General features: G+C 37.7%; 1 protein-coding gene across 1 annotated transcript; it reads right to left on the reverse strand.

Annotated features, from left to right (window-relative positions):
- Window positions 1-4,005: 4,005 nt before the first annotated feature.
- Window positions 4,006-19,797, reverse strand: LOC134790326 (uncharacterized). Its single transcript, XM_063761094.1, has 18 exons — window positions 19,608-19,797; window positions 18,561-18,714; window positions 17,864-17,991; window positions 17,213-17,348; window positions 16,759-16,885; window positions 16,058-16,183; window positions 15,724-15,855; window positions 15,114-15,248; window positions 14,469-14,521; window positions 13,663-13,812; window positions 12,902-13,026; window positions 12,536-12,713; window positions 11,716-11,953; window positions 11,257-11,359; window positions 10,354-10,493; window positions 9,861-9,971; window positions 4,865-4,931; window positions 4,006-4,195 (listed from the first exon to the last, which is right to left on the reverse strand). Exons 1-18 carry the CDS (start codon window positions 19,773-19,775, stop codon window positions 4,070-4,072), a joined length of 2,397 nt encoding a protein of 798 aa, XP_063617164.1. The 5' UTR covers window positions 19,776-19,797; the 3' UTR covers window positions 4,006-4,069.
- Window positions 19,798-26,035: the final 6,238 nt, after the last annotated feature.

A 26,035-nucleotide genomic window follows, 5' to 3' on the forward strand; every position in this document is an offset into this window, starting at 1 on the left:
TGTCATAAGGTGCAAATTTTGGTATCGGATGAATTCACTTAGCACAGATGTAATACACGCAAAAATAAGCTAATTGAGCCCGGTAGACATCCGCCACCCCCTGGCAGGTAGGCAGGGGGGGGCAGTCAAAGTAATTTGTAATGGATGCAAGCTTTCAACTCCCTTTTAACCCTGTTAGAGGATGAATTTATAAAAACGCTGAAATTACTTTTCTTGTGTTCTAATAATATGTGCATATAAAAAGTTTCAAGCCCCACACTCGAAAAAAATTTTGATATCCATACAAATTTTCAACCCCTATTTCGCCACCTTACGGGATGAATTTTCAAAAACGCTGAAATTAGTTTTCTTGTATTTCAATAATATATCTTTTAACGAAGTTTGAAATTTCTAGCTTAAAATATAACATGAACCCCATTCAAACTTTCATCCCCTTTTTAACCCCCTTAGGGGTTGAGTTTTTCAAAATCGCTTCTTATCTCGTGTACACATTATAAATGTAGCCTGGTGTGCAAATTTTAACTTTCTATCATTTGTAGTTTCGGCTGATAATAGTAATAGTTGAATAAAAAAAATAGCAAACCGATTTTGATTTGAGCGTCAATATTTTTATTTTTTTCTATTAAACTGTACATTAAATATTTCAAATATGAATCCCTCATGCCCGATTTATCTGGAAATGATACAAAACTCGAGGTGGTAGGTAAATAGAAGCCGATAGAAGGCGTGTAACTTTGGATGCCCCCCTGCCTACCCACCAGGGGGTGACGGATGGCTACCGGGCTGGATTGGCTTAGCTTTACGTATACTTCATCTGTGCCAAGTGAATGCATCCGATACCATAATTTGCACGTCCCATACATTGGGTGACACTACTTCCCTCACTAGATACTCCAGTTTTCATTTTTTTCCGAAATTATCCCAATGCACCTATTAGTATTCATTGGCACAAATAAATGTTCAAATTGAACAAACGAATTTTGTAATGGAAATTAATTCTAAGGCAATTCATATCATTTGCATTGACATTTTTCAATAATTATACTAAATTTAATTTCTACATCAAGAAATATTATATTCGCCCTGTCCATTATAGGATTTAATGCTAACTGCTTATAATGAGTGTATGAACTATTTTTTTATTTAATTGAGGTTTTGAATGAGTTTGACAAATATACTTGGTCAAGCAGATCTTGTCAGTAGAAAAAGGCGGCAAATATGAAAAATGTAGGCGCGAAGGGATATCGTCTCATAGAAAATTTGAATTTCGCGCCTTTTTCTACTGACAAGATCTGCTTGACCAAGTATAGCAACTAATTATTAAGTTCTTAAATTTGTATTTAACTTGAAAGCTGTATATTTGTAACAGGTATTTAGATTGTAATTGGTACCTACTTCATCTAATGTGTAATTATTGTTAAAACACTAATGGACAGAGGCCTTATAGTTCACAAAAGTTTTAAATATTGGAAACAAGACATTAGTGCTAACTGAAGCGTCAAAAAGCTTACAGTAATTGGTCACCACCAAGCTTCTCAAGCACTTCTGTTGTAACAGTTACTTAAATATGAAACATTTTAAGAGTAAAACTCATCATCAAAAAAGAGTCCTGTCTCACCTAACTACTATTTATTAATGAATTTCCAATATAAGCATAGTTTGTGCTTTAAATATCTGTATATTGCGAATGTGCCACGTAAGCCTGACTCGACTTACGTTTAACGTAGACGATGTTTGATAATCAATCAGATAATAATTTATTATCAACCAGCAAAACTCGTTGGATTGCGATCAAACTGAGTATTTGATATTTATGAATCAGGGTTCGTAATAAGATAATTATTCTCCTTGATAAATATCAGATAATTATCATGGTTGGGTGATATTTTTTTTTAACTGAATAAAAATGTCTTGCGGTGAATTCCTCTCAGGTTATTATAATGATAATTATCAAGATTATCCATTCGAACCCTGTTATGAATCTTGACAAAGATATGGGGGAGACGGTGTGTTGAGTGATTTGGGTTTGGATGGGTTTGATATTGATGTGTGTATGTATTAAAAATATAATTTATTCATACTTATTGCTCTAAGTGCTTTTTAGCGAGGTAAGATTCTGTACTAGACGAAATAAATTAGAATAAAAGCAATGGAACTGAAGTTGATCATAGAAACAAACACATCTTAATAAGAATAAAAATAAGCTTAGGAAAGTGCTTAAAACAATTACTAGTAACAGTGTAAATGAATCAGGATTTTTACTTTTCATGAGCTGTTTCTTTCGAAAGAAATTTGTATGAGTGAAATGCCAAAGGTAGAAAGTGTATAGATTTCTCCCCATGTCTTTGTCAAATGCTAGTTTAACGTTATTCCTATTGTAAATTACCGTATTTTGTAATATTAATGTAATGTAAGTTACACTAAGTTGTAATCATTCACGTTGTTTTCGTTTCCACTAGTAATAGTCCCGAGAATTTTCTAATAAATAAATCTAGAAATAAATGAGAAGAATATGAAATTATACAGTTTTTTTTTTATTAAATTGATTGATATGAGACTAACGGCTCGACTTCAAATTATTTACTTAGAGTACACGAAATTGTGTTATAAAAATAACAATAATTCATAATTTTTTTGACGACCGGTCTGGCCTAGTGGGTAGTGACCCTGCCTATCCAGGACGGCTCGACTTCAAATTATTTACTTAGAGTACACGAAATTGTGTTATAAAAATAACAATAATTCATAATTTTTTTGACGACCGGTCTGGCCTAGTGGGTAGTGACCCTGCCTATGAAGCCGATGGTCCCGGGTTCGAATCCTGGTAAGGGCATTTATTTGTATGATGATACAGATATTTGTTCCTGAGTCATGGTTGTTTTCTATGTATTTAAGTATTTATATATTATATAATATATCGTTGTCTGAGTAGCCACAACACAAGCCTGCTTGAGCTTACCGTGGGGCTTAGTCAATTTGTGTAAAACATGTCCTATAATATTTATTTATTTATTAAAAAAAGAAAAAAAAAAAAAAAAAAATTCAAGGCTATCTCTATAATTACAACATTATAAAGATTTTTAAAGGTCAGGCATATCTACAACATATAGTAATTATAGTATTATATTAAAGATAAGAAACATGAGATATAGTTTGTAGATTTCTAATAAAGACTGTATCGTTAATTCTAGGGACAGCTTTACTTAGCCGTTTTTTTTTTTGGTATTATATTTTTATTTCAAAATTACACATGTTTTTAATTAGTGCTTTAATAAGGAACACATTTCGTCCCGGGACCTCGATAAAGCATATGGTTTGGACAAAATTTACCCAATCCTCTCGAGTAACAATTACGACTGCTGACAAATACTACCAGAAAAGGGTCTAGCAGGCTAAGCGAACAAGAAGTGCCCCCAACGACGGATTTGGTCATTCTTTCAGGTTCTAACGGCTCTAACGATTTCGATGAAATTTGCTATATGGGTGTTTTCGGGGGCGATAAATTGATTTAGCTAGGTCTTATCTCTGGGAAAACGCGCATTTTTGAGGGTAAAGTGAACGAACGATTTTTTACCTGCATAAAAAATAGTTCGTTCACTTTACCCAGGTAATTGAATTACAACTCATATGGAAATTGCAATAAGATTCAAAATGAACTACACTTATCTAAACGTTTTTTCATCTTTACCACTTATACGTCACCATATCGAATTTAAATTCACAATAGCAAAATTTTGGTAGACCACACGATTTTTACATTATCATTATCACAGAATTAGCTTTGACACATCACTAGCAATGAATGCGCAATATAAAAATTTATTTGATAGCGCTATCAACCGAATTTTAAAAGCATAAGTAGATAAATACCTTCCTTGTTTAAGGGTAGGTACTCCTACCCTAAGGGCAGTGTAATGAAGACTAAAAGCAATTAGGAATGGCATGCACCATACCGTCAGTCACCGTTAAAATGTTCGCAAAATTGTATTACATGGGAAGTTGCACAGTTCACTGCTGAGTGGCGTTGATCATTGCGTGTTGTGGCTGGTACAACTGCCACAACTGGCCCTTAGTCTGCATTGATCCTCAACAACCTCAGCTTGCCGTCGTCCAGTAAAGCCACGCCGGAGTCGTTGGTGCCGCCGCAGTAGCGCGAAGATGAAAACACCGACACCAGTCGCCCGCGCAGCTGACACTGTCAAAAAATCGAAATCAATCAGCAGGTGCTGCCCTCTAGTTCACGCGAGCTCCCTTGCTCGTTGGAGGGTCTGCCATCTTGTACCCTAAATCGGAAACTTAGCATTATCATTTCGCGCCAAATTGAGGGGCTCCTGTCACAGAATAAGTAATAGTATTACCGTACAGAAAGGACACTACATACAAAACCTAAGTTTGACAGCGATTCAGGGTCGAATCATGATATCCCTTTCTAACTTATGGCACTATCCCTTTCGGCTATTTAGGGTTGTCAAAATTCAAGTAATTATCTGTGGTCGTGCACACAAAGGGACGTCAAGTTGTGTCAACCCTAATAATTGCTCGGAGCAATGCTGAGCCGAGTTTGCCCGAAATCAGAGGGGCTACCGCGAAAACCGAAATTCGCAAATTGCGGGGATCTTTCTCTTTTAATCCAATGAAGATGTAATTAGAGTGACAGAGAACAATGCCCGCAATTTGCGAACTTCGATTTTCGCGGTTATAGCCAGTGTCTCCCCACTGCTCATGTGTTGACTTGTGGCTACCTGTCTTCATCTCTTGAGTTCGTAATGCGCTCCAAGAATGCTTATGATTATATAGATAATCGTAATATGATGAAAGTGCTGATGGTGATGAATTGATGATTCAAAATATTATGATAACCTACCATAAACCCGGCCTGGTGCACCTCGTGGGCTCGAAGTACGTGCGACAGCTGATTCGCAAGCAGGAATCTAAGGAATAACAAGTAAAGCTATTATGTACAGTCGCCGTCAGATATATCGAAGCAGCCGAGGTGCTTAAAAATATCTGAAAACCGCACTCTAACGCCTTGACAATAGACGAGTTACTTTGTGAGCACCTTAGCCTCTCCGATATGATGATAGCGGCTACATCCTTGAAGTAGGTACTTTTAGTTCTTAAAAGTAGTTGCAGCCCAAACAAAAGAGTAATTTTATGGCAGCCAAGTGCATTTCCTACAACACTAAGTAATATTTCAGAATAAACTGATCTATAAGTACCTATAATTTATTAAGATATTGATTGTTATCAATTTCATGATTTGGTGTACTCAAGGCCGGAGGTTAGTAAATCTTTGCAGCTGATTATGCCTACACCCAAATCCTTAAGTTCAGAAATTACGTCTAAGCCAGTTATCGGACACATAAGATTAGGTGTGTAGATAACTCAGAGGCGTATTTACAAATTTGGCGCCCCGGGCCATTTTGATTTGCCGCCCCCCTTCATCAGTGACGATAAAGTATTTTATTTAAGAAAAAAAAAACCTGCAACAAGTACCTGTGGGGTAGGGTGGGTCACTCGTGTATGGAGAAAAAAAAAGTATTAGTTATCCTTCGGGCACAGTTACAAAAAGTTGCGTAATAATGCCAATATACAGTATTTCAAATTATTCTGTAATCGGAATTCATTTTCTGCCTCCGGATCCATTTCAAAGTTTTCGTATAAATATTATTATATTTTGTATGGTCTGCGGAGTATATTTATGTATCGTCTCTTTATTCAAACTTTAGCTAAAAAGTTATACCATTATTAGCTCGAAATAGCATTGTAAAGGTTCAGAGCCAATAAATAAATAAAAAAATACTCAAAAAGAAACATTTTTTTTCATAATGTCCATACATTTAACAAAAACTTTGACTACAATCCGGAGGCAGTAAAATTAAAGCTAAAAATAAAATAAAAATACGTGCAATAATTAATTACCAAATGGCACCTTTTTTTAATTGTGCCCCCTATTAAATTAAAAAAAAGTAAAAATGACCCACCCTACTGTGGGGTGTGAAATAAAAAAAACTAAACATTTACCATTTACTCACATAGGCATTTACATTGTTTTCCTATGTACAAATTGGTTGACAAAATCATCAATAACGCTGTCGTAATTTAAAACGTTTGTCAGCTCAGCTTCTATATTAAGAAGAGCTAAGCTATTCAGGCGCTCTTCGCTGATAGTGGAACGTAGATAATTTTTTATTCTTTTGAGTGCAGAAAGGTGACGTGACTAATGTCACTATTCTAGATACAGATTTATATGGGCCGATTTTGTCACTCAATGACGATGCGACCTCGTTATATTTGCCTGATCTGATCGGTGACCGGTGGGTACTGCTTTGGCCATTGAGAATCAAGGTGAGACATGGTAATGGTAGTCAGGCTGGATATAGCTAAGGAGTTCGGTCGGGTCTGGCATCGAGTCTGCTCGAGAAACTATGTTATACAAATGGATCGCTTGCATATCAATGATAATCATTGCTATGCAGACGACAGTAGTAGGGATGCGTATTACACAGGCCGTACCATTATCCCTCATTCTGTGGTGCTGGAAAGTCATGAAAATTATTGTATTTGTATCTGATATCGAGAGCACTCTATCTGTACTGAGTTTCGGCATGGGATCGGAACAATTTAGTGAGATTCAATACCACGAAGACACAAGAACCGCCCGTATGTATATAGTCAGATGGGTCACAAATAATGTTAGGTACGTAAGTAGGGTGACCAGACGTCAGGAATTTTCCTGACATGTCAGGAATTTTAGGCATATGTCAGGAATGCGGCCGGAAAAGGGAAATGTCAGGAATTTTGGCATTTCCGTTTCCCGAAGGACAAATAAACAAAATGGTATACACAGTAAAAATAATATTTTTAATCAAAATAACAAAAAAATAGTAAAACAGTTTACTGACATAAGTATTTCCCTTTACGAGCTTAGAACTTCACTTCTTTCATTTAAAAAATCACCTTTTAACTTAACATTGGTATATAATCAATTATATACCAGCTTTTATTCACATTATTAATACAAATAGTTTACTACCAATAACGTCTATATCACTATTTTCGCTACTTAAAATATACTAGTAAATAAAAATTATCAGCCTTTTTTCATTAAAAAAATATTAAATCTGTATCATTAATCAACAATTGTCATTATCATCTGGTATCAGTAATTCAAGGATGAGCTTTAGTGACAATAAATAATCAACAAACTAACAACATAAATAATTGACACAACTCTTACAAATAAAATCAAACGTTAATTATTAATATTTTTCTCACTTTGTAGTTTCATATATTGTATAACTGAAATATAATCGTAATTTTCTTATTACGATATAAACATAAATTTATCAACAATGACTAATTTAACAATTCAAAATCAACATTTTTTTTTTCTAACTAAAAATAGTATGCTGTTAGCTTCGCAAGCTCTTAAATGCAAGAAGTTAATTAACTTCGTCCTTTTTGAAATATTTGTTGCTCTTTGAAACTTCGTTCAAATTTTTTTTATCTTTCATGACATGCTCATAAAATGAGATGCAATTCATTGTCTTTAAATTGTACTGGGTCAAGAGCAGAGCCCTTACTGATGGGACCGTTAGTCGGTTTCTTTCCTTCGTCCACTGCACTCCCATGAATGAAAAAATCCTTTCTACATTTGCGTTTTGAGCTGTGATTGCAAATAAATATTGACAAATGCGCAATAGTTCTTACAACCTTGCAACGCCTATACTCTTAAAAATCTTCACCCATATCAAATGAAGCATTGCGTCAAAAAATGCGTCTTCTTGAAGCATCAAAAACGTGTTTAGAGCAGTAATCTCGTCGAACAGTTTAACATCATTTATATGAACGCCTTTACCATTCATATAATGGATGGCGTGAACGGTGTTGTCAAAATCAATTTCTTCGCCTTTTTTTACAATCATCCAATTGAAGACTTTAAAATCTTCTAGTGGTTTCATCCACAAATCTAAGTAATCAATGCATATTTTATACATCTTTTTTACATCTTCATCAAAAACGTCTTGATTATTTTCAGAACATCTGCCCAGCAATTCTCTCACTTTAAGTGGCTTAAAGTTGCTCCTTGCTCGTGCACTCAGAATGGCTCGCATGTTGTCCAGAATCCGTGCAATATCTAAGACAGAATTACATTCTTTTTCGATTTCTAAAATGTTTTCTTGGAAGGCCGCCATCAGAGAATGTACCATGAATAGATATACTTCGCCCAGTTCGTTTTCAAAAAACGTTTTTATGATCATTGGAGCTGCAGGTGTGGTCAGGAAGTATTCTTTTAATGGTTCATACATCTTTAATATTCTTTCTACAGCAGGAAAGAGACTTAGCCATCTCGTTTTGCAGTGGTATAGAAGCTTTTCGTAATTTACGTCGATGTACTCGCAAATATCCTTCAAAGCCTCAGTGCGAACAGTGTACACTGAGAAATAATTGAACAGCTTCATCACCAGAGACTCCAAGTCTATAGTAAGAACATCAGTGCCACGTTGAATGCAATTGTGTAGAATGTGCGCCGGGCAACCAACTCCGACAATTTCTTTTTGTAAAATGTTTTTCATACAGGTCCAAACGTTTTGTCCTGGCTGCCGGTTAACACCACCAAAATTAACATTGGCGTTATCAGCAGTGTATGATACACATTTATCCAATAAATCGTACTTCTGCAATGTTGATTTTATTATTTCAGTTATGGTTTCAGCCGTTTCATTTCTCGTATTCATGATATCCAGCACTTTTGTCGTTATACCTTCTTGCCAATCGAAGAACTGTATCAATATGGGGAAGATTTTCTCAGCCCCATGATTACTAGCATCTGTAGACACCCCTATGTATTCTATGCTTTCCAAAGATTGTTGGATTTTGTTCAAAACCCACGGCGTGATGACACCAGTAACAATGGCTTCAGTTTTAGTCCTCGCACATGAAATACCTCCCGCAATGTTCGAGTCGGGAAATATAGTTTTCATTAGCACACTTGTGCAGTCCATAGACCTAAACGAGTGATGATGTTTCACTGTATGAAGAGCCAGCGTAGATTCAGCTGCAGAAATTTTCGCCGTATTTCCAACACTCTGAGTTTGGAACACAGAGTCAATTTTCACATTTTTAGACACTGTTAAGGTTTGTTTTTGATGTTTTTGTGACTGCAGCTCATGTCAGGAATTTCGGCCGAAAATCAGGAATTTTGTCAGGACTTTTGAAATTTGTATCTGGTCACCCTATACGTAAGTGAAAACGCGAGCGTAGCGAGCGCGAAATTTTTTCGAGAAAATAGTAGGTAAATTTTTAGGGTTCCGTACTTCAAAAGGAAAAAAACGGAACCCATATAAGATCACTTTGTTGTCCGTCCGGCCGTCTGTCTGTCTCAATATAAAGGGTCTTGACATGACAGAGGGCGGCAAAATCGACAAGGCTTGTTATTTAAATTTTACAAATAAATAGGGGAGCGACAAAATTCTGGTCGACCCTATCTGAACAGCTAATAAAATATTTTTTTGACCCAAATTTGCCGCCATAGGCTTCAGCCTACTCAGCCTAGTGGTAAATCCGGCACTGCGCCGTACTAATACTTCTTGAACGAAAATGTTGCTTAATTTAGGTACTTGTTGGTAGATATTTTTAGCAATGGTGGGGTTTGAAGCGTTCGTTTGTTTATTAATTTAAATGTCAATTAAAATATAATAAAAAAATAGCTAAGTTTGATTATAAAAGGCGCCCAGAAAAAGCCGCAAGGGGGCGGCTTCGCCGCCCCCCTGCGGCCTGCCGCCCCGGGCCATGGCCCCCTTGGCCCTATGGTAAATACGCCCCTGAGATAACTGACAAAAGATAAACAAAGTAACCGGTCAAGCGCGTTCTGGTCGAACACGTGTCCGGTGCCGCGCTTGGAGTTCGCCGCGAACCCCTCGTTGGCGGCCAGCTCCAACGCCTGCGTAGCCGTGATCTTGTGCGGTCTGCAAGACAAACAGAAAACTTGATAAACAGCCGTAGCCAATCTGGAAAGCCTAAGCCCATTAAATAGATTGCGTTTCCATAGGCCGCTGTAAGAGAACCCGAAGTGGAGCCCCCTAAACGACGTGTTGGACGACCATTTAAGCGCAGCACATTCTGTCCAACGTACCTAATACTCGCAACCTGCTCTGAGTAAGACCGAGAAGCGATCATGACGTTTAGAACTGCTGCTTTTTGTTCCCCACAGACTGAAATCATCAACACTAGAAGAAAAATTCATTCAATAACAAACGTGAGCGTGAGTCCACCCATGCACCAGTCATCCGTTTGCAAAATACGATTGGATCGTGAGGATTGGGACATAATAACTATAAGTCTACGTACTTGACAGGGTCGTTCCACAGAAGCTCCCAAGCTATTGAGCTCTGCTCAGAGGGCTTCGGTAGTGGCACGGGGACCTTATCGATAGCTGATATTAGCGGGCACACCCACGGTGGGGGGATGCCGCCGTGGCAGCAGAATACCTGTAACCAAAACCAAACCAAAGCGTAACATGACGATGATGTGTACTGCTAATAACTAGTGCGACAACTACAATAGAAAACGCGCTTAAATTGAAGAAGAATGCGACTGCGATGCTGCGCGTTTAGGTAATTATTTCAATTTAGGCCATAAGACGGCAGACCCCCCGTGTACCGTCCCAATATAGATTAGCACTTAGCAATAGGTATATAATAAGCCCCACACAATACAATAACACCGACCTGGCTATTCCCACCAGTTATCACCAATTTGTGCAGAAATGCGAACTGGCAACTATTTGATTACTTTTTTCCACCATAAAAACAAATTAGTATCGGTGCGTGCGTTCGTATCCTACCGACTGCGCCATATTTTTTTTTATTTACAAGCTTTTATTTACTTGACCGTTGTCTGTAATCAAATCTTGCAAGTTAAATTTAATCTACTTCCCGGTTTCTGATTGAGCTGAAATTTTGCATACATACGTAAGTCGGGTGACAATGCAATATTATGGTGTCATCGAGCTGATCTGACGATGGAGACCGGCGGTGGCCATAGCAACTATGTGACAAAACAACGAAACCTAATTGTCTTTGGGGTTTTTAGAATTAGAATAGAAAAGTACAGTCAGCGATAAAAGCTTGTACCAAAAATGAAATTTTTGGCAAAAACTTTTATTACTAATTTAAAATCTATTTCCTTATCTTTTATTTACAGATAATAATACAAGAAACCCAAAGTAACAATTTTTTTCTAGCAACTCACCTTGTCGTCGACGACGGCAGCAAGTGGCAGCGCGTCAAAGACGTTGTTGATCGCCGACCACACTCTCGTGCCCTCTACTTCACCATACTTGGTTAGGCATTCACTACAAAAAAGTTGTCTACAAGTACTAGCTAGCAGCAAAAATGACTAAATGCGGTATGCAAAATGACCTTGACTTAACTGAGCCCCACATTCAACACATTGCAACTTCAGGAGTGCTAGTTGCGCCCTTACGTTTCTCATAATCAGAAACAATACAACACGAATACGTTCTTACAAAGTAAGCAGAAGTATATTGAAGTACTTTTTCCTGTTGCGCTGCTCTAGATCGAAAGAATGAACTTGCCCTTAGTATCTCTTAACATTTAGGTAACTAATTTCAAATTATTTAATCTGTTTGAAGTAAATTCCTAGAGCTATTTTCCCTAGCCTGTCATTAATATATTCTGGATAACTTACGCATGAAACGTGAACATTTTCTGTATGTCCCTCGTCTCGTGATTCCCCCGGATCAATAGCACTGACTGCGGCCTCTGCAGCTTAGCCGCCAGCAGATACGCTATCAGCTCGCAGCCGTGCGGCCCTCGGTCCACATAGTCCCCTAGGAAGAGGAAGTGGGTCGGGGCCAATGCTGGACCCATCGGCCAGAAAGCGGTCTCCATCGCTAGGAGCGCCGCTAAGTTGCCGTGGAGATCACCTGAAGATTTAATGGGAGTAACGAGGGAAAGTTAAAACACCGATTATTGGTTAATCAAACGGAAAAAATGTTCTTCTCTTGTTGAATCTTCTTACATAAGTCATATGGCAATGGAATAATAATAATAATCATATGAAGCCAAATTCCTAGATTTTAAACCCTGGAAGATATCGCGTCAGAAAAAGTTACCACTAGGAGTAAGTCCCACGAGCGCGATAGTAGGTATCGTAAGTACTTGCACCACCAAGTCAAAAACCTTGTGGGCTCGAGGGGTTAAAAGGTTAGAAACTCTAAAACGAAAACTCCTAAGATCATCAAGGGCTATTTGTTTATTTGTTTATTTATTAGGATCACCAACAGAAGATACAATTTACATACTAAATATAAGTAACATACTAAGAGGGCTTCTCAAATTAGGGTACCTACCTGAGACCTCAGGCCATTTAGTCGGAAGCAAGTTCGCATAAAGAATTTCCAAATAAAATACACAGGACCAGGAGGAGGTAAAGTGACGTCATCTGGGAAATTTAAAAGGAGTATCTACAAAAAGTTATAAGTTTGGGAAAATTTAAATAATCTCACCCACAGCGTATATAGGCGATCGTACCCTCAGCATTCTCGCCTCATTGACGCAGATGGGAGCCACTGCGTCTGCGAGCTTGATGATCAAGTTTCCCAAATCAGCCTCTTCGGTTTTATTGGCCCAGGTCCACGCCTGCTTGGCCGAGGTAGCTTGGTTGCCGGCTACTGATAGTCGTTTCTGGGCAAACAATATTTACAAGCTTTTATTTCCTCCTGAGTTGTTTTGTTATTGAATTTCAAACTCATTGTTATGCAATGAAAGTTCAAAATAGATTTAAGATATGTACAAAAAATTTGAGGTCTCAGGAGGTTAAATTGCAATGTGTGAATGTTCAGGTCAGATGCAACTTCACTTACGGTATTAACGCTACTAATGGCGGTGGCGAAGTATCTGACAGCATTGAGCGCGGCTACAGGTGCCGTGGATGGGCCCAGGACCTCTAGCGACAGGGTACCTAGAATTTTCGCTGTTGAGGGGGTCACCGCGTCTTCTGTCATAGAAATAAACAGTAATTGGATTGCGTAAAGTTAAACAATAGGATTAAATTATCTAGGTATGCGAAATCCCATCGAATTGAATCAGCAGCAGCCGAAGCGAGTTCTTCCACTTACCTAAGATAAGTAATACCCAAACCAATTCTTCTTTACTAAATACACCCATGTTATGCATACCATACCATCTGATATGCAGGTAAGAAGATATTAGGTACAATCTATGAAGATCCAAAATGTGTGTCTATTAAACTGTCAGCACAGCGGAACACTTGTGATATAAAGCCAAATCCATGTTAAAATACCAGAGTACCTCTCTACCTAGGTAAGTAGTGGGTATTTTATTTACTTGGCTCGGTCTTCTATAAAATTTCCAAATCTGATGGGTTCCTCCACATAAGCGATAATCACCCTCCATTAACGTAACCTACTTTTGCTACACAAGACATTTTTAAATGTACGTGAAGCAAAGCAAGGAGGATGAACCGACTATTGAGGTCGGATCCAACATCCTTCCTTGTTAGATTAGAGAATCTAAATAGGTAGTACTTAGTCTATACGGCAGAGGCAGCGCCGTATTCGCCCACAGGCCGGGCGGGTTTTACTTCTGGAAAATAGTGGAGTAGATGAAGTACCTTCTATGGAAGCAAGTTCTAGCATCTCGTTGGTGCGGCGTCTCACTCGCACTGAGTAAGCTGCCACGGCATAGTCGGCGCGGCGACAAGAACTCGCGCTCAGTTTAGCCCGTCGGGATACACCGCTTTCTACTGTCTGCTGTCCGAAGGCTGTTGGGATAAATGATTACCTACTGGCTTTTCATTCCAGGGGCCTAGCCAAGATGACAATCGTTGATATAAAACGTCAATCGAAACTTAAATAGGTAATGTTTACAAATAGTCACGTAGTCAACAGTTCGTAATAACCTCTGTCCTCCCGATACTTTTTTTTCCGTTTGGCGTTTGTCGATGTACGATTAATATCTTGGCTAGCCCCCCCCCCATAATTTGGCAGTTATTAGATCCCTATATATCATAAATATTATAAATGCTGAAGTACTTAACTGTCTGTCTTCTGTCTGTTACCTCTTCATGCTTAAATTGAATCGATATGAAATTTTGGTACGAAAATGATTTTTGATTTTCAGGGAGGGACAAGATACCTAGTTATTCTACGCAGAGCAATTTGCAGACAGAAGTTTTAATTTAAACCGACTTACCCGAAAGACATGCCAACAATCTGGATCTGGTAACGTTTTGAAACTGATGTGCAACACCGAACCTTGAGCCTAGGCTCATATCATAAGAGCTTCAGCGTCAAAGAGTGGCCACAAATCATTTATTTAGAGTTTAAATTAGACCTAACTTTATGTTACTTAAAATTAGGAATTCTGATGTGGCTTGCGCACTTGGATATCTCGAATATTAAGAGTAGGAAAACTTACAACGAGTCTGCACAGCTTTTGCCAAGTGTGGCGGTACTTGAGCAGGTGGAGGGCTGAAATCAGAGTACAATTATCATGAAGAGTCTGTTTTCACTGTCACACAAATATCCGCAATATACCTAATGCAAGTGTAGCGCAAAAAAAAAACAAGTGTTTAAGTAAACCCGCTCCATTAAGGAAACCAACATTTGGAAAACAGGTTGCACAAGCTTACATTCAGCAACTAAGTTAATAAGTAAACTTACTGTTGGTCTTGAGCCTGTGGGCGAATCTGCTTCATTTGCCTGTGTCAAACAAAGTAATGATTACTTGATTAGCTCAAATAACTGAAATCAGGTCATAAAAATGTTCAGTTTGAAACATAGATGGTTTGAAAACATTTTTATGACCTGTATTGGCTGTATTAATCTGTTCAATATTTCCAGAAAATAATATTTCAAGAAAAATCGGTGACAGTTCTTTTGAACTAGTTTATTGTAACTACTACTGAGGCGGAGACAAGCGGAGGTGTGGGAAGTCAACCATTAGCATTGGTTATAGATCGGCAACCTGCAACCTCACCCATGCATTAAGGGAAATTGTCTGCAACTGCTGCGAGTCCAGCTGCCGATTCAAACTTCCAACGCAATGTTGATTGATACTCACTGAAGATCGACAAGGTAGTTGGCGATGCCTCGTTTGGCGCGCAGCATGGCACTGGTCCCTCGGAGACGGGCTTCGCTGACACCACGTAAGTAGTCCGTCATAGACAATTGGGAGTTTGGCTGTAAGTTCAGCTGCCTATTTGAACAGGGGCAATGGTTAAGGTGGAAGTTAGGTGAACTATTAACTACTTAAGTTGTTTCTTCTTGACTATGGTAAACCCGTTAAAGGCATCCACGCCCGAAGTCATACCTCCCAAGCTATACCCCAAGACAACTCAAAATTAAGAAAACTGACTGCCTTATCGACGCTCATCTGCTCATCTCACTCTCACTGATAAAAAGAAGACGGTAGACGTAAACCCATATGGGAAGTATAGTGTGAAGTGCATCTCATCATCATCATCATAACTTAAGAGCTTTGCTCTTGTCGATGGAGTAATCGCCAATCATTTCTTTCTTGTGCCAGTCTTTTAATTTCATCATACGACGCATTATTTTTTATTTGGCTGAGATAAATAATTCTAGGTCTCCCTTCTTCTCTTGTCTTTTCAATTTTCCAGGATGTTTAGGAAGTGTACCTGTGGCACATTTATTGGAAGTATAAGTGTTACCTGTAAACATTGTCGGCGTCGCGAGCTACGCTCAGTGCGTCAATAGGGACTTGCCGTGCTGCGCGAGCCGCCGCAACAAGTTCTTTAAACTCTGCGTATTCCAACTTCTGGTCCCGATCGCTGTCGAAGTATCTGTGGAGGGGTTTACATGCTTCGATAAAACCATTGTGTATGATTTTGTAAAGGTAATAGAAAAAGTCGACGAAGTGTCAATTAAAAGATTTTGCTTTGCCATTATTACCTAAGATAAGAGTATTTATAGCTTTATGAAAGGCTGAGCCCGGTACAGTATTGGGCCAACATAGGCCTACCTAAGGAACGCAGTGGAGCTTACCTGAAAATGTACTTGCATCGGATTTCCGCTGTAAAGCCGCTATGCTGCGTAACGGGCTCCAGAGCTGCTGTCCACATCAGCAGATCGTGAAACGAGAGCCCGCCCCGGTTTGTCATGTCTGCAGCTCTGAAGCACAACCAAATAGTGAATGGACAATACGAATAGTATTGAACATAAGTATAATAAGTAGTATAAGCTGTATTATAATATGTAATTTGAAAACCTGAGTGATAGTACACATGATTTTCCATCCAGGGGTCAGCATTTTTTTGACCCAAGGGCAGAAGGTGAGCGACCGCTTCTTATTCGCTGTCTGACTTGTATTGAAGTTGGCACTTTTTGCGGGTCGATTGTCCCGATTAGCAGGGTCGTGTGCCGTAGTTTTGAGACTGCTGTTCGATTGTCGCTCCACGTGTTTCAATCCATTTTGAGGATCATCTACCGAAGCAACAACTTGCAGCGTGTGCAAAGGTCCGTAATTAGATAGTACAAATATATATGTGCAGTAAGCTGCAGAGATTACCAACCTCCATCGTTGCAAACAAAATTCCTATGCAGGGAGGGGGGTGATTTATCTCTGCAGCTTACTGTACTTGCTGCGAGCGGCGTTGGCAGTGCGGGGACAGATCGACCCTCTTTGGTCTTTATAGGTTTTGTCAATCTGGTAGAAGAAAAAGAGGGATTATGTAATAAAGAAATACCTAAACAGCCCCGGGCACTGCGGATACTGCCAGCCAACATCCAGCATGAGCTGCTTGAACAGATGCGGGCTCATGTACTGTGCGGGGTACACCATCTCCGTGAACTCACGGTACACGCGGATCTGGTCTGCAAAAGTAATTTAACAGGTAATATTAAGGTATAAATCTGTTAGGCTGATGATCGCGGTGAATCTACAGAACTGGCATGTAGAATGAGATCGAGAAAGGTTGCTCCGCTAATGTATAAAGGTAATCGCATCCCCCATTCCCTACTTGTGCCGTGATTGCCTCAAAATTTGGATCGAATTTCAAAGAGTAGAGTTTAAAAAATAAATAAATAATTTGACGACCGGTCTGGCCTAGTGGGAGTGACCCTGTTATGATTAAAATACTATCGCTACAACAGGCAGATAATTTGGCGCTGATTTAGAGGTGATGCTAAGACGACATTAACCTTCTTTCTTGTATTTAGCAGCGGCAAGCAGCTGACATTGCTGCAGGGCGGCACCAACGAGGCTGCCGGCGCAGTCCGGCCCAATCAGCGTGTTTTCTTCGCACACCTCGACCAACATACTGCTCTTCAGCTCGTGCTATTGGAAGTAAATTATCTTTATCATTTCTATTGGTTTAAGCTTCTGATGGGTCAAACGTTGATTAACATCAACCCACTTAGGTACCTACGTCCTTAATTTATAGGTAGTTCGTTTTTTTTAGCATTAGAAAGAACTTGAAAGAAGGTAAGCGATCTTGACATGTCTTTTAATTGAAAAACGCTTTTTAAAAATCAGTAACTGAAGTAAGTGAAAGCAGAAGAATGATCGTATTAGATTCATAATTGTTACATATTTGCCGTAATTTATTTTTAAAATGTGTTTTTCAATTAAAAGACATATCAAGATTGTTTACCTTATTTCTAATGCTAAAAAAAACGAACTTATAGGCCTGACCCTGGCCTAATGCGAGTTACATTTTACAAATACATTTTGGTATTAGTTCGAAAATGAGTGCGGGTTTCCTCGCGACGTTATACCTATGGTTAGCATAGCACCTTCGTTTCGGTTTTTGACATCCTAGTCAAAGTTCATAACACTATGAAAATGCTTACAATTTCTTGGTCCTTACAATGGTCCCCAGTAGCCAGGGCAGCCAACATGGCGATCTCTGGGCTGCGAAGGCTGCAGTGCGCACGTAGGCGATCCAACTCGACTGAGTTCACCCATTGAGGGGTTTTGGCTCCCTAGTTTAAAAATATTATGAAAACTTTAACATCAACTCACTTGATTTTTGCACAGGAGCGGATCGGCACGACAATATCTGCCCGCGAGATAGATTTTTGTCTTTTTTACTGAATTAAGTAGAGAGGGGCGGATTGTTCAGGCTAGTCTATCTCGCGGGCGAGATACCTACTAAGCTTACTCGCCCCTCCTGTGCTAGGCCTATAGTAATCATAAAAAATATGGCGCAGTCACAGAAAACAAATTTCTGTGAGTCGTCTGTTTTGGCTGTCAGCCTATAGTGGGCTCCAGGCGAATCCCTGCGGTTGATAACTACTATATAACTAGTAAATCTGTTAACCATTTTCCAGCCGCATCAATCTACAAGGTTTTCCCAAATATAATCCATCTTTCACGATTAATTTGAAGACAAGTCACATTTCACGAATGTGCAATATAATTTAAACATTAAATCGGAATGCTAAAGTTGAAATTGTAATGGCACAATATGTGGTCGATAAATCGTACTATGCCTGGAATGGAAAAGGGTTAATAAAACGCATTTCAATGGGAGATTGTAGTATTGACTTACACTGACATTCTTAATCTTCATCCGTTTCTTGAGCTCAGACTTGACGGCGGCCTTGTAGACGGCGTGGTACACGCACGTACTCTCGTGGTCTGGCAACCAGGTTTTTATGACCTGGAGCGGCTGGCATGCGCTTGCTTCGCTGCCAAATATCTAAACACCAACATTAATCATAATTAAACTGAAATAGGTGCCATATAGTAAAGAAAAAGTGACCAAGCCCTCCAGTGGCCGAGGCCGGAAACGAACCGCCTGCGTCTTCATGCAGCTTATGCGGGTAACGTCCTCTACTTCTAGGGCGCCGTGGACATCTAGGCCACCCTTGGCCACGACGGTACTCGACTCGTGTCAAATTTTGAGTAAGTATATGCAATCTTTGAAAGAGAAGAAGAGAAAGAGAATCTTTATCTTTCCGAACAGACTTGTTCGATGTTCCTTAGGGGAGCACCTGGCGACATCTATCGTAACAGTTAGTAAACTATCTGAACGGCACCAGAACCCTGGTTCACTGAATACTGTCATACCTATACTGTATAGGGTTGAGTTAGTCCAAGGGTTTTATAAGAACCAGCAACGCACTTGTGATTACTAGTATCTATAAATAACTTAATACAGTAACAGTACCCTTTAAATATCAAGCGGGCCGTACACTGGTTAGGTTAGCCACTGATGTAATCTGAATATAAAAAATAATACCTAGTTGAATCGAAGCAGTAACTAAACGTTGCATAGAATAGGAAAATACTGTAGAAGGTAGAGAGGCGATAGAGAGTACTCTCTCCAGGCGGGTGTTATGCCTGGGGACCGAAGTCCATTGAGAGTTGGTCGGAAGTTATATATATAGTAACTGACATTATAAACTCCGTAAGCGCGATGTAGGTCTCACATACTAATTGCCTTCTAGACGTAGTAGCTTCTTAGTTGTTTTGTAGCTAACTCAACCCTACACAGTATAGGTATGACAGTATTCAGTCAACCAGGATTCTGGTGCCGTCAGATAGTTTACTAACTGTTACTTTCAAAATTTAAATACAATAATTTGGTACCTCTACATTAATTTTCTGGGCTGTCATATTCCAACAGTTTTTCTCGGTTTTGCAAGAAGGTAGCCAATATTCACCGTTAGCCTCTCGGTTCAGCAAGTACGATCTTTCGGCAGAACAGTATGCCAATAAGGAAACAACATCGCACAAATCTTTGTAGTGCTTGAACATTTTGTTAACTTGTTTGAATGTATTTTGTTAGTACCGAAGTTCATGTATGATCTCGGATACTTTTAGATTTTGGTAATTTAGACTGATACTAATGATATTATTTATGTTTATCTGTCATCTAGAACGTAGTGATTATTATGCTCTTTGCTGTCATCTCATAAATCATATATATGTCGCAGTCAAAACTGTGAACTGGTCAAAAGAACTTTTAACCGACAAAAACAGGCAAAACTGCTTTTGACTGAGCATGTTGGTCAAAAGTAGTTTTACCTGAAAATCATTGGTTAATAGTAATTGTGACTGTTACTATCAGTCAAAAGTACTCCCAGATATATATAGGTAGGCTAGGGTTATTTTTTTTTGCTACGCCCAAAAAACGAAACTGTTCCCAGAGATAGGTAGGTTAGGGGTTTTTTTTTGCTACGCCCTAAAAACGAAACTGCTGCCAGAAATAGGTATGATTTTCAGGTAAAACTACTTTTGACCAACATGCTCAGTCAAAAGACTCAAAAGCAGTTTTGCCTGTTTTTATCGGTTAAAAGTTCTTTTGACAGTTCACACTTTTGACTGCAACATATATACTATATGCCATAGATTTATAAGGCATAGATTCCTAGTTCGTACACCCCATGGTATAATAATATACTCCGCCTGGTACTCCATTCCGAGATTCGCGTATGACCTAACTGACACGCGCCTACGTCATCATGCTGTTTACAGGTTCTCAAACTTTGAAATGTGGGAGAATTTTAACCAACGGTGAAAATTATTTTAACGGCATTAATTTTAAGTTATTCATGTAGAAACATAGTAAAATAAAACAAATCTAATGTATTAAATTAAACTTTATTTATCTATACAAGACAAACGTTTGAAAAACTAATTCACAGTTACACATTAATTACCAAGCTTACGGCGTGAAAAGTTTGGAAAACACTGCGACTGCTGACACTGAGCGAGAAGGAAATAACAATTAACACGCGTTCGACAAGGATGACGGTCAGGGCATGAAGTTATCTAGATCCGAATTGTCAAATGTGCACAGCGCTATCCTGTGTTGCCAGTAGTATAAACAGAATTACCCGAAAGTCTGAAATTTCTTTAGTGAATCGGAAGATATTGCTAACGAGTAATTAAAAATGACGTGTTATTGTAAAATTTCAGCTAAAATACATATAAATGAAAATTATAAAATTATAAAGAAATATTTTAACTTATTAACCATAGGTATAATGTACCCATGTAACATGTTATGTTGAAATAAAGTGGCAATGTTATTGTGACATAGGCCCGTGTCACTCTGGGTCTAAAGGGGCCCACTGATTAACAGTCCGCCGGCCGGTATCGGCCTGACAGTTGTTCGGAACTGTCAAAATTTTGTTCTAACTGACAGGCCGATACCGTCCGGCGGACTGTTAATCAGTGGGCCCCTTAATAAGACCATGTTTTATTAGACCATGGTGGGTGGATTTCAAAATCCAGCGAAAACTTATGGTTCGGTCTTTATAAAAAAAACTAGTAGGTTGTGCGAGTTGCAACTTTTTTATATGTTTTTAAGAACTATTATCTTCATGTTCCTTCAATTACCATCTCCAATAACTTAATAGTTTTTTTTATATAAAATGTTTTATGTGTCTAAAATCATCACCGTCGACCGGAAAAATCTGAACCTTTTTGTTTGCAGTGAAAATTATAGCATACCTATCGTACGATTGCGATTTTTCTTTTACTTATATCTTTTCCATGTTGTTGTTTAACACATGAAAAATATGCAATAATTCCTTCACCGAGAAAGTACATTTAAAAATATTTAAAATTTTGTCACGAATATTCGTCAACACCGTCATGGTAATGTCAATGTGAGCTTATCTCAGTGTATGAACAACGAAATACCGCTAAAGGTCCTTGCCCTATTTTTCACTTTAGTATAGAATGCCAAAAATGATTTCACTATAAAGTCACATCACTGAATCGTGAGAAATATTACGAACAAATTTGTAAAACGTAGTTTGTCACAACAGAGCATCATCACCGTTATGCTTTGGTCTAAAAAAGTTACAAATGATATATTAGAAATAATTACTGAAATGAATGGCAAACTACATGAAGTTTATTGTGTAGCATAGACATTAACTACTATTATTCGTATTCTAGAAATAAAAACAAGAAACTCGCAAATCGTCATCACCATACCCATCATCACCGGGAAAAAATGACGACCGGTGATGATTTCATGTGTATGGTGATGACGGTTCTCAGAAACTTTTCTAGTTATTTTGCTATAATTCATTATGAAATTAAGCTGTATGTTTGAAAAACGTTCTCTATGTCTTCTAACACTATATAATGTCTACCTTATAAATGTAGAAGAAGATATAACTATTTCTTTCACACTAGAGGATGCTTAGTTTTTAATTAACATTTTGACTGAAGTAGGCAAAATTTAGGTCATTTAGAACTTAGAACATACAAATGTTTTTTTTTTATAATCTAATAATGTAAATCGTGCAACTTCGAGTCTGTAATTGCATGTTAGTCGTGTTAAAACAAAGTATTTAAACAAGCAACATATATTAAGTTTTAAGCGACCATAGGCTACGGTACTGGCTCACTATCGTGATGGCTTTATGTTTTTTGATAATATTATATTAATTGATGTATATAATTACAGCAATTAATAATTATACCATTGGGTAGTCACCGGACCCAATACCTAACATTTTGTAACTTATGACATGCATTACAAGTAGGGGTCTTGCAACTTATAAAACACTGATTATATATTAATGTTTAGCTATTAAACAACATATATATGGATTTAAATCATTATAGCTATTTTTAAAGTTAATTAATAAAACAACAAAAATACAAACTTGTGCAATGAATCAAACTATATAAAAAAAGGAATATATCATAAAAATTAAGCTCATTGGTAAGCCAGTAATTTTATAATATGACATAAATACCAAGTTATGCAGTAGATAAAAGAAGATGCGGGTTTAAACTGATAATAAGAGTACAATATTGTTAATATGATTTAACATTGAAAAAACCCAAAAAAATTAATGAATACATAAATTGCCTATTTCGGAACATAAATTATTTAAAATTATACAATAAAAATACTTGTTATATATTTATTTATATGAATAAAATGTATTTTTTATAATTTTCTAAAAATAATTTATGTAGCTAGTCTTATGTTCAAAAACATGTTATTTGTAATGTTTATTAAAGTTCTAAAGTCTTACAATTAAAAAAAGTTTTTGTTTTTTTAATACGTTTTTAATACATATGTAAATTAGTTCCCAAATCGTCATTACCGTACATGCAGTGTCATTACCGTCTATAAAAGAGTCATTACCATACCATGGTTGTCATCACCATCTTGCGTTTTTATTTTCCGAAAGCGATAACTTCAAATATAAGCCACATGATTGTATAAATACCATACATATCCTCAATATACAGCCCCCCATTACTTTACCCAGCTAGAATCGTGTTAAATTAAACATTTAAAAAAAAATATTTTTTTGTATGGTGAAATTTTTTGTGCTGAAATCCACCCTGGTACACCCCAAGTGAAGCCATTTCAAGTGGGACGTCACGTCACACTCGCATCATCGTATTCGAACCATATTCGAACGGCCCTCGCAGTACTCAAAGTCAAATCGGTTTGTGTACACCTCCCGTTTAAAAATCAAAAACTACAGGAAAGATGGTTGTTTGTACAGTGAATGGGTGTCACAATACATCATATAAAAAAACAAACCGCTTGATATTACATTTCACGCGTAAGTATCGAGTTTAATGTGATATTTTTACATAATCGTAAATACAAAAATCCTAATTTTCGTCAGCCGCCATTTCTTCTGTATGTTGCCAGTGTAGTGAATATTTTTTCCTCCAAATGGGACATGACGTCTACATTCTAAAATAAATACGCTCAATTAAATTTCATTGTATAATTATAGAAAATTATAATTAAGTTAATTATTTAGGTAAGTATTTACTTTTTTCTTATTTTTATTTTGTCTCATGTTCGTTTCAGTTTTCTGACTGATCTACTTCTGTCTGCGAGATGGAAGGAAAAAAATAGACTAAATCGGAATGACGCAATATGGAAACATTGGAAACGGACTAAACACAGTCGAATATGCTCTGTCCTATTTAAATTTATTCTTATTATTTTATGCACATTTGTTAAATAAATAAAAATAGTAAAAACTTATAAGCTATTTATTTAATCCTTATTTCACAAAGTACAGAAATGCAACAAATCCCAAAATAAACAAAAAGCTTTTGCTACAAAATCGAATCTACACACTTCCAAATTATTAATAACCAAGTGTGATGTTGTTAAAATTCCCCTACTTTGAGAGAAGTAAATGAATACTGGCAACATATTTTGTATATATGTGTGTGTTTGCTGAGCGTAAAACACGAGCGTTCCACGCACACATCGATCGTGTTTCGGCTTCACTTTTGGCAGGTTAGCCGTATGGAGTCCAGTGGCCTATTTTATAAAGCTACAAGTTACAATTTACAAGCGGAAGTCTCTTTCTAACCCTATGTGTTAGAACGAGACTTCCGCTTGTAAATAGTAACTTGTAGCTTTATAAAATAGGCCACAAATGGAGACTCTCAGTCTATGCGTTATTAGTTTAAGCTATATGCCATTTTATTATAGCCAGGGGGCTATTCATAAATTACGTCATTTCAAATTAGGGGGGGGGGGGTCTGGACATCGGATGACGGTAGCATGAAGTAGGAGGAAATGGGGTCATTTGAAGCATGATTTTTGGATGATTATAGGGGGGGGGGGGGGTCAAAAATCGTCAAAAAGCGATGACGTAATTTATGGACAGCCCCCAGCTTGATTTGATAGGTATCAAAATAAGTATAGTTGGTCAAACCAATTTGTCAGTCAGTAAGAACCAGGAAAACTATACTCAGCCTTTTCTTTTGGGTGCTAGTACCTACTGCTAGTACTAGTGTAGTGTAAGACAAAGATAGTATGATTCTCTGTGTTTATGATTGAAATGAGACAGTCCTTTGACAAACTATAATTAGTTAATTCGATCTAATTTTGTCATTTCATAAAAATAGTGAAGAGAATGAAATAAAATGAAATCGATTACTGTTTTGAAAAATTATCGAATAAGAAAAATGTTAAATATAGTTGGTCAAACCAATTTGTCAGTCAGTAAGAACCAGGAAAACTATACTCATCCCTTTCTTTTGGGTGCTAGTACTAGTGTAAGACAAAGATAGTATGATTCTCCTTTGACAAACTATAAAAAACACTAACCCCGGCTACACACGTTAACGATAAATCGTAGCGATTAAACTGTGCAGTCCGGTTTGCTCAGTTTGCGATTATCGTAACGATTTGTCATACACACGGTAGATAAAACTGCGCAAATCGAACTGCACAGTTTTATCGCTACGATTTATCGTTACGTGTGTGGCCTGCATATTTTTTTTACTTGCACAGTTGCACTAACTAAACGTTATCGGTGAGGTATTTGTAAACAAATACAACAGTGGCCAATTTTATAAAGCTACAAGTTACAATTTACAAGCGGAAGTCTCTTTCTAACCCTATGCGTTAGAACGAGACTTCCGCTTGTAAATTGTAACTTGTAGCTTTATAAAATAGGCCACAGATGGCGCTAAAAGCGTTATAACATACGAGCTCAGTTGATTAGGTATTTTACATAAAACGCACGATCGTTTACGGAAAATAGTACAAATAAATCCGTTTATTCAAGCCATAACTTTCAATGAAGCTGAGAAATTAACTGAAGTTCCCAAAATGACGATTTCGAGAGTATTGATTTCTAGGTGTATTATAGGAAGTTTCTTATGTATATTGTGACGTCGAGATCACGCCACCTTTCTAGGATCAGTTGCTGCAATGTGATTGGCCGATGCCGCTGCTCGCCCCCTCTACTAATCAAAATACGGGACATTCAACATGTCTAGTGACGAACCAAACGATTCGATATTTTATTTCCACGTCAAAGTGAAATCGATTATTAACTCGATTGCTAATATATGATGTTGTTGTAAAGAACTGATAAACTTTACAAATTAGCTTAAATTCTAAGTCTGTTTCATTTTATGCTAGTGTTTTTTTTATGTTGAAATGTTGTAAGCGTTCAACACGTAAAAATAGTGAAGCGATAGATCATAACGATTGTGATATTCCGATTAACGTTAAAAAAACATCGACTCGATATCGGTCACTAAACTTC

The sequence above is a fragment of the Cydia splendana genome, chromosome 5 (assembly GCF_910591565.1).
Source record: "Cydia splendana chromosome 5, ilCydSple1.2, whole genome shotgun sequence".
NCBI lineage: Eukaryota > Metazoa > Arthropoda > Insecta > Lepidoptera > Tortricidae > Cydia > Cydia splendana.

What these genes read in the sequence shown, in the direction of transcription:
- LOC134790326 (XM_063761094.1), bottom strand. Translation starts at nt 19,775, where the DNA reads ATGTTCAAGCACTACAAAGATTTGTGCGATGTTGTTTCCTTATTGGCA. An exon ending in TGCTAAATACAAGAAAGAAG is followed by an intron (nt 16,886 to 17,212) that starts GTTAATGTCGTC and finishes TTACTTTTGCAG; the next exon opens with ACCAGATCCGCGTGTACCGT. An exon ending in CAGTGCCCGGGGCTGTTTAG is followed by an intron (nt 16,184 to 16,758) that starts GTATTTCTTTAT and finishes GTTGTGCTTCAG; the next exon opens with AGCTGCAGACATGACAAACC.